Source organism: Canis aureus, chromosome 16 (assembly GCF_053574225.1).
Source record: "Canis aureus isolate CA01 chromosome 16, VMU_Caureus_v.1.0, whole genome shotgun sequence".
Lineage (NCBI taxonomy): Eukaryota > Metazoa > Chordata > Mammalia > Carnivora > Canidae > Canis > Canis aureus.
In genome coordinates, this window is record NC_135626.1 from 36017364 (window position 1) to 36033499 (window position 16136).

At 47.4% G+C, this 16136-nt stretch overlaps 1 protein-coding gene across 2 annotated transcripts; it reads left to right on the plus strand.

Annotated features, from left to right (window-relative positions):
- Positions 1-5544: 5544 nt before the first annotated feature.
- SNF8 (SNF8 subunit of ESCRT-II) lies at positions 5545-15774 on the plus strand. Of its 2 annotated transcripts, none has more exons than XM_077852884.1 (8): positions 5545-5701; positions 6047-6097; positions 9709-9847; positions 11483-11587; positions 12210-12282; positions 13233-13374; positions 14483-14557; positions 15555-15774. In XM_077852884.1, the coding sequence occupies exons 1-8, from the start codon at positions 5648-5650 to the stop codon at positions 15690-15692; spliced, it is 777 nt and encodes a 258-aa protein (XP_077709010.1). In that variant the 5' UTR covers positions 5545-5647; the 3' UTR covers positions 15693-15774. The 2 variants fall into 2 exon arrangements, with proteins under 2 accessions (XP_077709010.1, XP_077709011.1); XM_077852885.1 differs by lacking the exon at positions 15555-15774 and adding an exon at positions 14923-15457.
- The last annotated feature ends 362 nt before the right edge of the window (positions 15775-16136 follow it).

Below are 16136 nucleotides of genomic sequence, written 5' to 3' on the forward strand. Positions count from 1 at the left end.
TAAAAAAAAATCACATAACATGCTAAGCTATGTGAAGAAAGACTAGAGTGCTATGAGAACAGAGCAGCCTTATCTAGTGGGGAGTCTAGAGGGCCTCTTTGAGAAAGGGACATCCAAGTTGAGTGAGATGGCAGGGATAAGATGGCCAAAGGACAAGGGGAGCCTTAATAAATACTGCCTCGGATCCCTGGGTGGCGCAGTGGTTTGGCGCCTGCCTTTGGCCCAGGGCGCGATCCTGGAGACCCGGGATCGAATCCCACATCGGGCTCTCGGTGCATGGAGCCTGCTTCTCTCTCTGCCTGTATCTCTGCCTCTCTCTCTCTCTCTCTGTGACTATCATAAATAAATAAAAAAATTAAAAAAAAATAAATAAATACTGCCTCAGTGTTATTCTTACAAAGTGAAACCAGCAATGGGGAGATGAGCACAAACAAGGGCTGGATAGGTGTGCAGAGGTAGGGTCTTTTTTTAAAAAAAGATTTATTCATTCATGAGAGAGAGAGAGAGGCAGAGACGCAGGCAGAGGGAGAAGCAGACTCCCTGCAGGAAGCCCAATGCGGAACTTGATCCCAGATCCTGGGATCACTGAGCCGAAGGCAGCCACCCAACTGCTGAGCCACCCAGGCATCCCAAGAGGCAGGATCTTAAAGGTCATGTTAAAAATTTTGAATTTTGGGCACGTAGGTGGTTCAGTCAGTTAAGCATCTGCCTTTGGGGGACCCCTGGGTGGCTCAGTGGCTGCCTTTGGCCCAGAGCATGATCCTGGAGTCCTGGGATCGAGTCTCACATCAGGCTCCCTGCATGGAGCCCACTTCTCTGCCTCTGTCTCTTTCTCCCTCTCTGTGTCTCTCATGAATGAATAAAATAAAATCTTTCTTTTTTCTTAAAAAAAAAAAAAAAAAAGCATCTGCCTTTGGCTCAGGTGGTAATCCCGGGGGCCTGAGATTGAGTCCCACATACATGGGCTCCTTGCTCAGCAGGGAGCCTGTTTCTCCCTCAGCCTCTCCCCCTTGCTTGTGATCTGTCTCTTTCATGCTTTCTCTCTCAAATTAAAAAACAAAAAAGCTTTTGGATTTTATCCTCAGAGCAGGGGCAGGTTTGAAGAGCTATTTGCATTCCCAAACCATCACTAGTGAGGATTTTATATAAGAAGAACAGGGTGACAGGGAAAAAGGAAGACCAGTTAAGGGTGATGGGGAGTGGGCGTGAAGGGTAAGGGGCCAACTCAGTTTGTCCAAAAGTCAATCGCTTTATCTTCCAGTGTTCAAAGTGCCCCTCCCCCATCCCACCTCCAGTCCGCTGCCTTCTCCCAGTGCTTGGTATCCACGGAAGGCAGGGCTGTTTCTCTTCCCTCTTCACTTGAGCTATCTTGCCTGGAATGTCCTCTCTCCCCTTGATCTAGTCATATTTCAGTAGACAAGAGTCAAACACACCTAGATTCAGACTCAAAAACACTAGGTCTGTGACTTAGCAAGTTAGTTCCTCTCTCAGCCTGTTTGCATTCTGGGAAAAGATTCCAAAGTACCCAGCTCATAGGGTTGAAGTAAGTCTTAATTAAGATAATGCCTGGCACAAAGTAAATGGTCAATAAAAGTTTAACTTTTGCTATCATGTACCCACCTAAAGCTCAGTTTAAAAACACAAGGGTATTAGTTTTAAATCAGGGAGTGGCAAGCCAGATTGGCTGAAGGGCTGGGCCCTAGTGACATAATTGAGCAAAGTGGGGAGGGTGTAAGACAATGGGAAGGATGGGGACTGTGAAAATGGAAGAGACATGCTTTCTGCTGACCAAACAAAACGCTTTTGAGAACTGAATTTGCCTGAGGGCTGCCAGCCTGCGATCTCTTCCAGCTCTGACATTGTAGGTTTCCTCTCCTCTAAACTCAAGGAGTTTAGAGAGTGTGCCACACAGTTTAGAACACGCCTTTGCTCAGAAGATAAAGTTTGGTGATTTTCTATGGTAGAACTGGTTGTCTTGGGGAGAAGTTGGATTTTCCTTTCTAGAGTTTTGGGTGTCTCTGGGGGTCAGTGGATCAGAAAGGGTGACTTAATAAATTTGCAGTGTTGTCTTATGGGCCAGGCATTGTGCTTAGCTCTTGATAAACATCATTTAAAGTCTCATCACAACTCTTTAAGATAATAACATACTAGCAGTTAACCATGCACGACACTGCCTCCATGAGGTAGAGAATTAAAGTCCCGTGCTTCTAGCCACCCCGAGGCTAAGGCCAGTGAGTCACTTAAAGCAAGTGACGGCCTGTGTGATGGTCTGCATTCAGAATATACTGAAGCTGAGTGCTTCTGAAAGTCATTGCTAAATTGTCGGGAATTTTGTGAGGTTGTAAAATCACTGTTAGCTTGAAATTGGCTAGGGCCAGAGTACACCATGGAAATCGACAAATGCTATAAATCAGAGCTCTTCCTTCCCAGCCTGGAGAGGTGGTTGTTAAACATTTACCAGCACATTACTGGTCAACATACTTTCCCTAAAATTCTGAAAGAGAATACATGTGTCTGAACAAGGGAATGAGCATGTCCACTGGAGTGTGGTAATTAGGTGTGTCTCGGGCCAGTGTTCGCACCTAGGAGAGTGTGTGTGCATTTGAGGGTATGGATAGTTAAATTTGAAGCATGAGTGTGAGAGATCAGTGCATGTATCTTGACGGGTCATACAGTGTGAGTCAAAGAGAAGTGAGGCAGGTGTGTGTGTGTCTATGTCAGTGAGTCAGGAAGGGACCAAATTTTTGTGTTAGGGAGTGGTGTAGTAAGAATATGAGGTAAACGTGTATAGAAGGGGCTAGTTGTTTTTTTTGCAGAAAGCTGTGGGTGGGTATATTGAAGGTCAGTGTTTTAGGAGAGGGTGTCTGAAAAGGCTAGTATGTACTGGAGAAGCAAATCTGTATCTGGGAAAGTTTTTTTTTTAAGATTTTATTTATTTATTCATAAGACACACACACACATACAGAGGGAGAGACACAGGCAAAGGGAGAAGCAGGCTCCATGCAGGGAGCCCAACATGGGACTCGATCCCGGGTCTCCAGGATCACACCCTGGGCTGAAGGCAGCACTAAACTGCTGAGCCACCTGGGCTGTCCGGGATGTTTGTTCTTAAGGGGATTTTTTTTTTAAGATTTTATTTATTTATTCATAAGAGTCACAGAAAGAGAGAAGCAGAGACACAGGCAGAGGGAGAAGCAGGCTCCATGCAGGGAGCGTGACGTGGGGCTCGATCCCATGTCTCCAGGATCAGGCCCTGGGCTGAAGGTGGCGCTAAACTGCTGAGCCACCCGGGGCTGGCCTCTAGGGGTACTTAAACTGTCTCAACTCAGTGTCTAAGGGTGTGTTTGGGGGTAGTCTGAAGTAAGACTACAAAAAACTGAATGATGGTTTTAGCCTTGGTCCTTGCATCCACTAACATTAGATTTTGCTTCAAATAAGAAACATGAAGTAATGGTGGTTTTGGTAAGATAAAATATTATTTCCCTTTTTTTCTAAAGATTTTATTTATTTATTCATGAGAGACACACAGAGAGAGGCAGAGACACAGGCAGAGGGAGAAGCAGACTCCCTCAGGGAGCCCAATGCAGGACTGGATCCTGGGACCCCAGGATCACGACCTGAGCCAAAGGCAGCCACTCAACCACTGAGCCACCACACAGGTGCCCCTACTTCCCTTTTTTGTAAGTATCCAGAGGCAGGTAGCTCAAGGGTGGTGTGACAGCTCTGCTCCATGAAAAATCCTCAGGTCCGGGGACCCAGGTTATGGCTCTATAATCCCTCAAGTTCCAAAATGGTGGCTTAAGTATCCTGTCACCAATCTCTGCTCAGATCATCTTCTAATCCTTTTACTTGAAATCTCTGGTAACATTATTCACATTCGTGATTTCACCTTGCTGATGATTCTGGATCTGTAGCTCTCTGTGCCCAGCTCTTTCTGTAGACCTTTATACAAATACATCCAAACGACTATTGGTCATCTCTCTCGTGATGTCACAGAGACTTCAATTTCCAACATGTTCAAAATCACTCTTAATTATTTCCTCAGGGGCGCCTGGGTGGCTCAGCGGTTGAGTATCTGCCTCAAGTTGTGATCCTGGGGTCCTGGATTCTTGTCCTACATTGGGTTCTCCGCAGGGAGCTGCTTCTCCTTCTGCCTATGTCTCTGCCTCTCTGTGTCTCTCATGAATAAATAAAATATTAAAAAAATTTTATTTTCCCAGCTTCATCCTCTGGTGTCACGCCCCGTTCCTCCACCCCCCGTTCTCTGAAGGGTACCACCTGTTGCCCGAGACAGAAAACAGAGCATTTTTTCCTACCAAGTCTGTCCCTATCTTATCAGTTTTAACATTCACTTTCCAAATATCTCCCCAATCTGTCCCATTCTCTCTCATGGCCACTTAGATTCAGTTTGCATTGTTTCTAGGCTGGATTGTTATTATTATTTATTAAGATTTTATTTATTCATGAGACACACACACACACAGAGGCAGAGACACAGGCAGAGGGAGAAGCAGGCTCCAAGCAGGGAGCCTGACGTGGGACTCGATCCTGGGACTCCAGGATCACATCCTGGGCTGAAGGCCACGCTAAACCGCTGAGCCACCCGGGCTGACCAGATTGTTATGATTGACTTAAGTCTAGGTTGTCATTCACTTTTTTTTTTTTTTTTTCCCCAAGCACAAGCAAGGGGAGCAGCAGAGAAGCAGAATCCCCACCAGATAGGAACCCCATGCAGGGCTCTATCCCAGGGCATCAGGATCATGACCTGAGCCAAAGGCAGACACCCAACCAACTGAGCCACCCAGGCGCTCTGGTCACTAATTTTTCCAAAACAAGAATTTGATCTTCTTCCCTGACTTAAGAACCCCTCACTAGCTCCTTTGTTAGGTTCAACGCTATAGAAAGCACCCGTGGAGCTTTCTGAACACAGGACTGATGCCACCCCAAATCTGGTAAGAGTCACAGCTGAGGTCTACTTATATGTCAGGCATTGCACTAAAGGCTTCGTTACAGGTTTCCTCTCTTCATCCTCACAACAACCTCACGAGTAGGTATTACTCTATACCAACTGTGGACACTAGAACACTAGAGATTCAGGACTTTGCCTGAAGTTACTGGACCGTGCACGCAGTGGATCTGAGCTACGGAGCCAGGCTATCTGAATTCCAGGGTGCAGGAACCTGTACGGTCTGCCCTAGCCAGAATCTCCGCGTGTGACTCCAACAGGTAGGTTCCACAAGAGCAGGTGCGTTGTTTCACGCTCCGTTTGGAAGCTTCGGGGCCGTGTCAGCGCCTGGTCGGTAGCAAGCGGCCGCGAGCGCCGGCTGGGAGCCAGAGCTGAGCGGCGGCGGGGGGGGGGGGCAGCCGCGCTAACACGCGAGGATGCGGGCGCCCACGTGGACGGGGAGCTCGCCGCAGACACAGAGCGGGCTTCGCGGGGCTTCGCGGGGCTTCGCGGGGCTTCTCCCGACCCGCCACCGGAGGAAGGCGGGGACCGCGCTGCCCCGCGGCAGGAAGTCGGCGCGCAGCTTCCGGCGCGCGGAGATGACGCGCGACCCGCGCGCTTCCGCGTTGGGAGCCGGCGGCGGATCCCGGGACGCGGAGACCCGGGGTCCGGCAGCGGGGCGGCCCCCGGCCCAGGGCGGGGATGCATCGCCGCGGGGTGGGAGCTGGCGCCATCGCCAAGAAGAAGCTTGCCGAGGTGAGGGGCAGAAGGCCGACCCGAGAGACACGCAAAGTCTCGGAGCCGAGCTCTGTACCCTCAGATCGCCCCCCATCAGAATCTGACACAGGCTCCGCGGGTCCCGGGGAACTGAGCGTCTTCGGCTTCCGGTGGATTGCAGTGTCAGCATCCCCAGATCCCCCAGCGCTCTACTCCCGCGTTCCCCGATGGGACTACAGACGGGCCGTCTCTTTTAGATCCTCATCCCTCTCCCTAACAAAAACCATTTAAGAGAGACCCTCTTTTCATCCTTCATCCGAGGCAGTGCGAGTGGGAGCCCCCCAGCGCCCACTCTCACCTCACGCTGGTCTCTTTGTCTGACAGGCCAAGTATAAGGAGCGAGGAACTGTCTTGGCTGAGGACCAGCTGGCCCAGGTGAGTCGGTTGGAGGGCTCCAGGCAGGAAGGGAGACCCGACGAGGCTGGAGAGAACACCTTTCACGTAAACTAGATTGTTTGGATTGAACTAAGAAGAGGTATTTGGCACATCTCGATCTCTGGGCTGCTCAGATCTTTTACGGAACTTGCTAGTAACAGTGATAGCTCGCATCTTTGAGTCATTACATGCGTCCATCGCCCCAGGCACGCGTCCATTGTCTTTACATACACTGTCATGTTCATTCATCCTGATGGTCCTATCCGGAGGGAACTGTCGTCTTCCCGGTTTAGAATTGAGGACGTTCAAGGTGGTTTATCCAAGTTACATGAGTAGTAGGTGGTAGAGCTGTTTGATTTAGGTCTTTGGGGGCTTTCACTTGAAGTGCCTAAGAATAACGTGAAAATACTGCTTACTCTGTGCCACCCGTCACTGTCACATCTAGGTGCTACCAGAAGGATGTGTCAGGGATGGGGTGCGGTGCCTGCAGTTTGCTTTTCTGTCCGTGTCCTGAGTTTACTCAGTTATTGTGAGTGGTAAAGAAGAGGAGGAAAGAGTTAAGCAAGGGAATGGATCCTTTACTAAGGAAAGATAGTAGACACAGTCTGTGCTACTCAAAAGCTCCCACTGGGGCGACTGGGTGGCTTAGCTGGTTAAGTGTCCAAGTCTTGGTTTCAGCTTAGGTTGTAATCTCCTCGCTCAGCAGGAGTCTGCTGGAGATTCTCTCCTGCCTGTGGCCCTCCCACTTGTGCACTCCCACTTTCTCTTTCTCCTTCTCTAAGAGTTAGTATTACTATTAAGTAAATACTTATTTACTTAAAAAAAAAAGAAACAAAAGCTCCCCCTCATGGGGGGGGAGATGACATACAGAAATCAACTGGAAATGATATAAGTTCATAATATGTAGCAAATGAGGAGACGCTGGGCCAGGAGTGGTTACCCATGGTGGGTAGAACACAGGTTTTGTTAATTCGGGAAAGAGGAAGAATACTACAAATAAGTCCGAAAAGCCCCAAACCATTTGTATTTAGCTTTGGAAAAAATCTGGTAGAGCCACCTCTCCCTTTGGGATTTTTTATTTGGAGTTGATTCCCAAGAAGGTCCATGACTGAAAGTCAACACAGTCAACTCAAGACCCCTAATTCATGCCAGCCAGCCTTTTTTCTCCTAGGTAGCCTTTCTCTTAGTAGCTGAAGATTTCTTTCTGAATGCTGCATTCCCTCATTTTTAAGTCAAAATGGAATCCTTTTTTTTTTTTTTAAAGATTTTATTTATTTATTCATGAGAGACACAGAGAGTCAGAGACACATGCAAAGGGAGAAGCAGGCTCCCTGCAGGGAACCTGATGTGGGACTCGATCCCAGGACTCCAGGATCGCACCCTGAGCCAAAGGCAGACGCTTAACCACTGAGCCACTCAGGTGTCCCAAGTCAAAATGGATTCTGTGGCGCACATTCCTTCTACTAAGTTTCTCTGGGAAAAAGAAAAAAAAAAGTACCACATTAGATGTGCATTCTGGTTGTTAGATGCATCCTGACTTTCGAACAGGAACATGTAGGGGAAAAATGTGTTTTATTTTTTTATTTTTACTTACTTTTTTCCCTTATATGTTCCTGTTTGAAAGTCAGGATGCATATTATATATATATTTAAGATTTATTGGGATCCCTGGGTGGTGCAGCGGTTTGGCGCCTGCCTTTGGCTCAGGGCGCGATCCTGGAGACCCCGGATCGAATCCCACGTCGGGCTCCCGGTGCATGGAGCCTGCTTCTCTCTCTGCCTGTGTCTCTCTGCCTCTCTCTCTCTCTCTCTCTCTCTCTCTCTGTGTGGCTATCATAAAAAAAAAAAAAAAAAAAAAAAAAAAAATTATTGGGATCCCTGGGTGGCGCAGTGGTTTGGCGCCTGCCTTTGGCCCAGGGCGCGATCCTGGAGACCCGGGATCGAATCCCACGTCGGGCTCCCGGTGCATGGAGCCTGCTTCTCCCTCTGCCTGTGTCTTTGCCTTTCTCTCTCTCTCTCTCTGTGACTATCATAAATTAAAAAAAAAAAAAAAAAGATTTATTTATTTGAGAGAGAGAGAAGGAGCAGGGGGAGGGGCAGAGAGAGAAGCAGACTCCCCATTGAGCAGGGAGCCCGATTTGGGGCTTCATCCCTGAATTCTGGGATCATGAAGTGAGCTGAAGGCAGACTCCTAACCAACTGAGCCACTGAGGTGCCTCTTTTATTTTTATTTTTAAAAGATTTTATTTTTTAAAGTTTTATTTATTTTAGAGAGTGAGACAAAGTGTGGGTGGGAAGGGGCAGAGGGAGGGGGAGAGACAAGGTGAGTGCAGAGCCTGAGGTGGGGCTTGATCTCAGGACATTGAGATCACTATCTGAGCTGAAACCAAGAGTGGGTGCTTTTTTTTTTTTTTTTTTTAATTTTTTAAATTTTTATTTATTTATGATAGTCACAGAGAGAGAGAGAGAGAGAGGCAGAGACACAGGCAGAGGGAGAAGCAGGCTCCATGCACCAGGAGCCCGACATGGGATTCGATCCCGGGTCTCCAGGATCGCGCCCTGGGCCAAAGGCAGGCGCCAAACCGCTGCGCCACCCAGGGATCCCAAGAGTGGGTGCTTAACTGCATGCTACCCAAGCTTCCCAAAGATTTTATTTTTAGTTTTTTAAAGATTTGTTTATTTATTTGAGAGAGAATGTGTGTGTGTGTCTGTGTAAGCCAGGGGAGGGACAGAGGGAGAGGGCAAGCCGACTCCCCACTGAGCGCAGAGCCGGTTGCGGGGCTTGATGTCACAACCTTGAGATCATGACCTGAGCTGAAACCAAGAATAGGACACTTAACCTGTTGAGCCAGCCAGGTGCCCCCAAAGATTTTATTTTATTTATTTATTTATTTAAAGATTTTATTTTTATTCACGAGAGACATACAGAGAGAGGCAGAGGGAGAAGCAGACTCCCTGCAAGAAGCCCAATGCGGGACTCGATCCTGGATCCGGGGATCACGCCCTGAGCCAAAGGCAGACTCCCAACCACTGAGCCACCCAGGCATCCCTAAAGATTTTATTTTTAAGTAATCTTTACTCCCAACATGGGGCTCAAACTCAAGACTCCGAGATCAAGAGTTGCATGCTCTACCACCAACTGAACCAGCCAGGTGCCCCCAAAAATGTGTGTTTTAGAATTGAGGAAACATGGCATCCCAACCCAGCCAACAACGGAACCACGAAGGAAAGTTAGGGATAAAAAGAGAGGGAACAGTAGGGGTGCCTGGGTGCCTTGGTTGGGTGTCCGACTCTTGGTTTTGGCTCAGGCCATGAGCTCATCAGGCTCCCAGTTGGGCTCTGCACTCAGTGGAGAGTTTGCTTGAAGATCTCTCCCTTTGGCTCTCCCCCACGTTGTAGGAGCACGCAGGAGTGTTCTCACTCTCTCTCTCTCTCAAACTGATAAATAAATATTTAAAAAAACAAAACGGAACGAGAAATAGCCTAATGGTAGGCCTGGAGGAGATAGGTTGTTTCAGCCTTTTCCCTGCCAGTGGATTGGGATCTTATTTTTGCCATCTGATGATCCCTTGGTGGGGCTGCCCCGTAACCTCCTCCTGGTCCATCTTACAGATGTCGAAGCAGTTGGACATGTTCAAGACCAACCTGGAGGAATTTGCCAGCAAGCACAAGCAGGAGATCCGGAAGAATCCGGAGTTCCGAGTGCAGTTCCAGGACATGTGTGCCACCATTGGGGTGGATCCTCTGGCCTGTAAGGAGTTGTCCGCGGGGCTGTTGTGTTTTTCTAGGGTGCCTGAGGGACAGCAACTCATCTAGGTGTGACGACTGAGGTAGGGCATCTTCCAGAAGGCCCTCTGAGAAGGGCCTGCAATGAGTGCCTAGCAGTTTGACAGGGACACTGGGGATGCCAGTGTGTAGGCTAGTGGCCAGCATACGTGACCCTCTCTTTAATTTTCTTTTTAAATTTTTTTATTTATTTATGATAGTCACACAGAGAGAGAGAGTGAGAGGCAGAGACACAGGCAGAGGGAGAAGCAGGCTCCATGCACCGGGAGCCCGATGTGGGATTCGATCCCGGGTCTCCAGGATCGCGCCCTGGGCCAAAGGCAGGCGCCAAACCACTGCGCCACCCAGGGATCCCACGTGACCCTTTCTTGAGTGACCTACAGTAGAGTTTCTTCATAGCTATTTTTTTCCTTTATTAAAGATTTTATTTATTTATTCATGAGAGACACAGAGAGGGAGAGAGAGGCAGAGAGAGAAGCAGGCTCCATGCAAGGAGCCCGATGCAGGACTCGATCTCGGGTCTTCAGGATCATGCCCTGGGCCGAAGGCAGCGCTAAACCGCTGAGCCACCCGGGCTGCCCTATTTTTTCCCTTTATTAAAAAGATATTTAATTTTTTTTTTTTTTTAGATTTTATTTATTAGAGAGAGCATGAATGGAGGGGAGGGGCAGGGGCAGAAGCAGACCCCCCCCAAGAGCCCGATGTGGGGCCCGACTCCAGGACCCTGGGATCATGACTGGAGCAGAAGGCAGATGCCCAACCAAGTGAGCCACCCAGACACCCCAAGATATTTTTTTTTTTTTTCACCCCAAGATATTTTTAATGAAAGCAGCATGTAATCATGGGGTCAGTCAACAAAGGAGAAAAAGAGAAAGTACAAGACATTTGACTCTCTCCCATAGTTGCAGAAATAACTATTAACAGTGTAAGATAATCTTTCTGGACACCCTCATCATATTTATAAACTTTTTTTTTTAACATGTCCGATTATGCTATAATAACTACATTCTAACCTGTATTGTTTTTTACTTGATAAACTGTTCTCTTTAATGGATTTTTGAATGCCAGGTCTGCATATTCTTCCTCTCAGCCTTGTTAGACCGTATGTCCCATTATATTTCACTGTATAATTCAGGAAAGGAAAATTCATTTTTATAGTATTTTGAGCCAGAATGAGCCAAATAGAAATGCCTTTTACATTACCCTTGGGCAGCCCGGGTGGCTCAGGAGTTTAGCGCCGCCTTCAGCCCAGGGTGTGATCCTGGAGACCCAGGATCGAGTCCCACATTGGGCTCCCTGCATGAAGCCTGCTTCTCCCTCTGCCTGTGTCTCTGCCTCTCTCTCTCTCTCTCTTTCTCTCTCATGAATTAAAAAAAAAAAAAAAATTAGATTACCCACCCTTTATAGCCATCCAAGCCTGCTTCCTAGGAGGAATTTCCAAGAGTTCAACCATCTTGAGGATCCTGATTAGTAAATGGTGCACAAGGGCTTGGTTAGGCAGGGAAGACTTCCCATAGGATAGATGTTTTAATCTAGCTTTGAAAGATAAGAAACCATAAAAACTAATATATAACTTAGCTTTTGTTTTTCTGTCTTTCAGCTGGAAAAGGATTTTGGTCTGAGATGCTAGGCGTGGGAGATTTCTATTACGAGCTGGGTGTCCAGATTATCGAAGTGTGCCTGGCTCTGAAGCACCGGAATGGAGGTGAGGCTGGCTAAGTCCTGCAGATGAGGCTTTGAACTTCTCAGAGGGAGAAACCCTTGAAAGGTGATCTTGTCCATCCTGTGATCTGCAGGCTGATAAGATCTGGAGAAGCTGTTAGGTCTACAGAAGCACCTTAGCGGCTTCATGTGGTTCAATCTCTGGCAGGTCTCCATAGCCAGGTGTGAATGGAGTTACTTGAATGATTGTCTCTATTCTCTAGAGATCTTCACTCAGGACGGTCTTAGCTCCTGGTTATTACAGAAAATAATAGAGAAGAAATAGACCTTTTCCCCTGATACACTATGCATCTGGGTTATGATTTTATCATTAGGTCTGTCCTGCAGCTCCAAGGTGGAGTGATGCCACATTTCTATGCCCCCCCAAAACGTGACCTAAAAATCGTCATCCAGCGGTGTCATCTTAATAAGCACTATGTTGAAGTTAAGAATGAAAAAAAAAAAAAAACAGTTACAAATCATTGGCTGTAAACAGATACAGCCTCAATGTTAAGGGAGTGTTTATAGTTTTCCAGAGATGATGCTGCCTCTGTTTTTATAATTTTGTTTTGTTTGGCTTAGCCATAAAGGTAATCCTCCATCTGCCTTCCTCCCCGCTCCTGTAGGTCTGATAACTCTGGAGGAGCTACATCAACAGGTGTTAAAAGGAAGGGGCAAATTCGCACAGGACGTCAGCCAGTAGGTCTTGCCTCCCAATCCCTGGAGTATAGAAAGGTCTTTAAAAATCAGATGGACGTCTTCTCCTTACTGCTCACGTGTCTAGGCTACTTTAGGAATGATTTTTATTCTTTATCATCAGAAAACATATTTTTTAGAAAACTGAAAATACAGAGAGATAAAGAACAAAAAACCACCCATTATTTCTCAACTAAGAGATTACAGCTGTTAACATTTTGGTGTATTTTCTTCTGAGCATTTTTTTTTCATGTGTATTACTATTTTGTAACATACTTGGGGCTTAATCTTGAGATTATCTTAGGTTGGAGACTAGCACACGTGCTGAGGAAGGCTGGGGAACAGTTGGGCTCAGAAGGTGAGGTGTTAGTTGATCTGGTTCACCAGCTTCTCTGTGTGACCTCAATTTGAGAAAAGGTGGAAAAAAAAAAAAAAGAGAAAAGGCTGTCAGTATGTGAGCTGGGTATATCGTCTACACATTTTGTGGACTTTCTTTTTCCCTAATTTGAGTTGTTAACCGGACCTGACTGGGCCTGACTTTCCAAATGGCAGTAATCAGCTGGGTTGCCCTCTGTAAAATGGAGAAACCTTTTCTTTCTTTTTTTTTTTTTTTGAGAAACCTTTTCTGTTTTGCCACTGTTCATGCAGCTCCCTTTGTCTCCTGCGTTCAGCTCATTCATTTACATTTCCTGATGGGCTCCCATGGGCATATTTTTGACCTCTGTTCGGGGTTAGCGTGGTTTGCTGAGCGGAGAGCCCCATACCTGTACTTTCTCCCTTGCTTGTCCAAGCACTGCCTGGTGCCCCCTGGCCCCACCTTCTTACGGACGGCACTGACTGTTACGCAGCCTTTTAGTCTTCTGTCAGGGTGTCCTGGCTGGGGCAGAGCCGAGACTGCAGGGTGGCTAGGTGTGGTCTGCCAGAGGTCCTGAAGCCGCTTTTCCTCACTTCAGAGATGACCTGATCAGAGCCATCAAGAAGCTGAAGGCGCTTGGTACTGGCTTTGGCATCATCCCCGTGGGTGGCACCTACCTCATTCAGTCTGTTCCAGCTGAGCTCAACATGGATCACACAGTGGTGCTGCAGCTGGCGGAGGTACTGGTGTGCCTTTCTGGCCGGGGGTGGGGCGACAGTCAGGATTGTCGTGAGGAGGGACTTCGGAAGCAGCTCTGACCTCCTCCCCGTCGAACAGGTCTTCTGCTGAGCCTGTCTAGGTGACGCACTACTCAGAGCTGTGCTTGTTTAGAAGACATTTATTGAGCAGCTACAGTGCAGAGCACCGGGCCAGGCTGTGGGGGTAGAACGAGGGGCACCAGAAATCCTGCTCTCAGGGAGCTTACAGTCTAGTGGAGGAGACAGAGATGCAGACAGTGAGCTGTATTTTCTTGGGTAGACAGATTAATTGAGGTCTTACTACTACTTTATGAATGGATTCTTCAAAACAGTGTTTAATCTGGTTTGGCATTCCCATTCCGTAAGTATACCCCACCCCACCCCCACCCCGAGTCTGTTCCTGGATTTAGGGAAGACATGTTAAGTTTTCCTAATTCTCTATAATGTAGAACAAAACTAAGCAAGGAGCTTCTCTTCTTGGGGAATGGGTAAGGTGAGGCAGGGAACTGTTGCCATTTCTTCTGGTCAGTTAATTATCTTGAACTTTTACCATACGTGAAGTTTTCTGAGAAAGTCTAATATTTTTTTTTTTTTTTAATTTTTATTTATTTATGATAGTCACAGAGAGAGAGGCAGAGACACAGGCAGAGGGAGAAGCAGGCTCCATGCACCGGGAGCCTGATGTGGGATTCGATCCTGGGTCTCCAGGATCACGCCCTGGGCCAAAGGCAGGCACCAAACCGCTGCGCCACCCAGGGATCCCGAAAGTCTAATATTTTAATACCAGGGACCCTACTTTTTAAAACTGAACCCCACTGAGGTCAAAATAGGTTTGGGGGTCATTTATCCACTCCTACAGGACCTCCATTTTCATAAATCACTCTTCCCCCAACCTGTCACCCTGAAAGTTGCTTCTCTTGCTCCCTTTGCTGAGACTCCTAAACATTTTGTCTGTGCTCTCTTAGGCTTCACCCATGGGCAGTTCCCCCCCCCCCCCCCCCCCCCGATCTGGGTAAATCAGGTATTGTTGGGCAGATGCTGGGTTCTTAGGAAAATCTGTCAGCTGACTCCCTGTTCCTCTTTCCTTCAGAAAAACGGCTACGTGACTGTCAGTGACATCAAAGCCAGTCTTAAATGGGAGACCGAGCGAGCCCGGCAAGTGCTGGTATGTGAATTTTGGAGTGGCCCAGAAGAGATGGGCCCCAGATGGGTGGATAGATAGCACATCAGCAGAAACTGCAGCCTTGCTGTGCTGGCCCCTTGCCTTGAAAGCTGCGGTCACCACTCAGAAGCAACCCCCGCATCCCTCTGAAGGTGGCACTCAGGGGCAGACTTCTCACTCTGCTGTAGGCCAGTCACCAATACCTGCTGTCTCCTCCGACCTGTAGAGCCCGGTCAGAGGGTTCATATGGTTCATATTGGAAGTAACACTGTTAATACAGAGTGAAGGGAACTGTTACCTACTTAATTACATATCCATAAGTATATACTATTATACTGTATTATATAGTTAGCGTTTTATATATACAGGTTTCTTGGAACTAATGAAAGGCTGGTGTGAAGAAGGAGTAGCAGGCAAGTGTAACCCTGGCTTTTAATACCTTCTTTTTTATCCAGGCAATTAAACTACAGACTTCTTCTGGAAAGCGGGGTAACACAAACATCTGTTTAATGCTATTGGGCACAACCAGCCCATCTTGAGCCTAATTCCAGCTGTAGGAATTTTGAGTCCATTCTAAAGTAATACAGTCCTTCCATTAACTTCTCCATGAAGGTTTACCCGCAAGTTAACTGAAGTTAACCAAACAGAACCGTAATTAGAACAGTGGTCTCCTATTTTGCTTCAGGCAAAAGGGATCAAGGATTTGCTTAGGGCCATAGGGTGGACCTTTCCGTAGCTCTCCATTCTTTCTACAACGTCCCACTCTACTTGTCTTTACCCTCTTTCCCAGCAGCACAGATTGATTGGTGGCATTTTTCACATCACAGGCAAAGGTCAGGGTCAAACAGAACCAGGGATTCCAGGATAGTTGTGTAAATAAATATGTGAAGGCACTCATGTAGATTCAGTGTGAAAACCCCACTGAAGCCAGAATAGCAGTTTGGGGGTCATTTATCCACCCTACAGGAACTCCATTTTCATAAATGACTCTTCCCTCCAGGAACACCTGCTAAAGGAAGGGCTGGCCTGGCTGGACCTGCAGGCCCCAGGGGAGGCCCACTACTGGCTGCCAGCTCTCTTCACTGACCTCTACTCCCAGGAGATTACGGCTGAGGAGGCCAGAGAAGCCCTCCCTTGACTCTGGGAGTGTGGAATGGGCCCCAGCAGCAGGCAGGGGGAGGGAGGAGCTGCTGCTGAATAAAACCTGAATAACTTTGTTATTTTTTTTTTTAAAGAAAGTTCCAAGTTTTTTCTTCCCTCAATACTCTTCACCCATAATTTTATTTTAAAGTGCCTTCACGTTGCATCTTTACTGGAGAAAACTTCATTTATCCAGTAAGGATAACCTGAGTAACAGAGTACAGCAAGCACGTATGAAATGACCTGCGTGGGTCATCTGCAAGTTCATGGTAGAGCTGCGTCTAGAATGAAGGCAGTCGGTTTCCTGGCTAGACAGTTTCGTCTCTGTAGCCCTGGGACTTAAGTTATAGCCCATTAATTCAAACCTTGTCCTTATAAAAAGGTTTATCTCAGACAAGCAGACCCTAAAGGACCAGTAAGAGCCACTCGCTCAGTCCTTCTG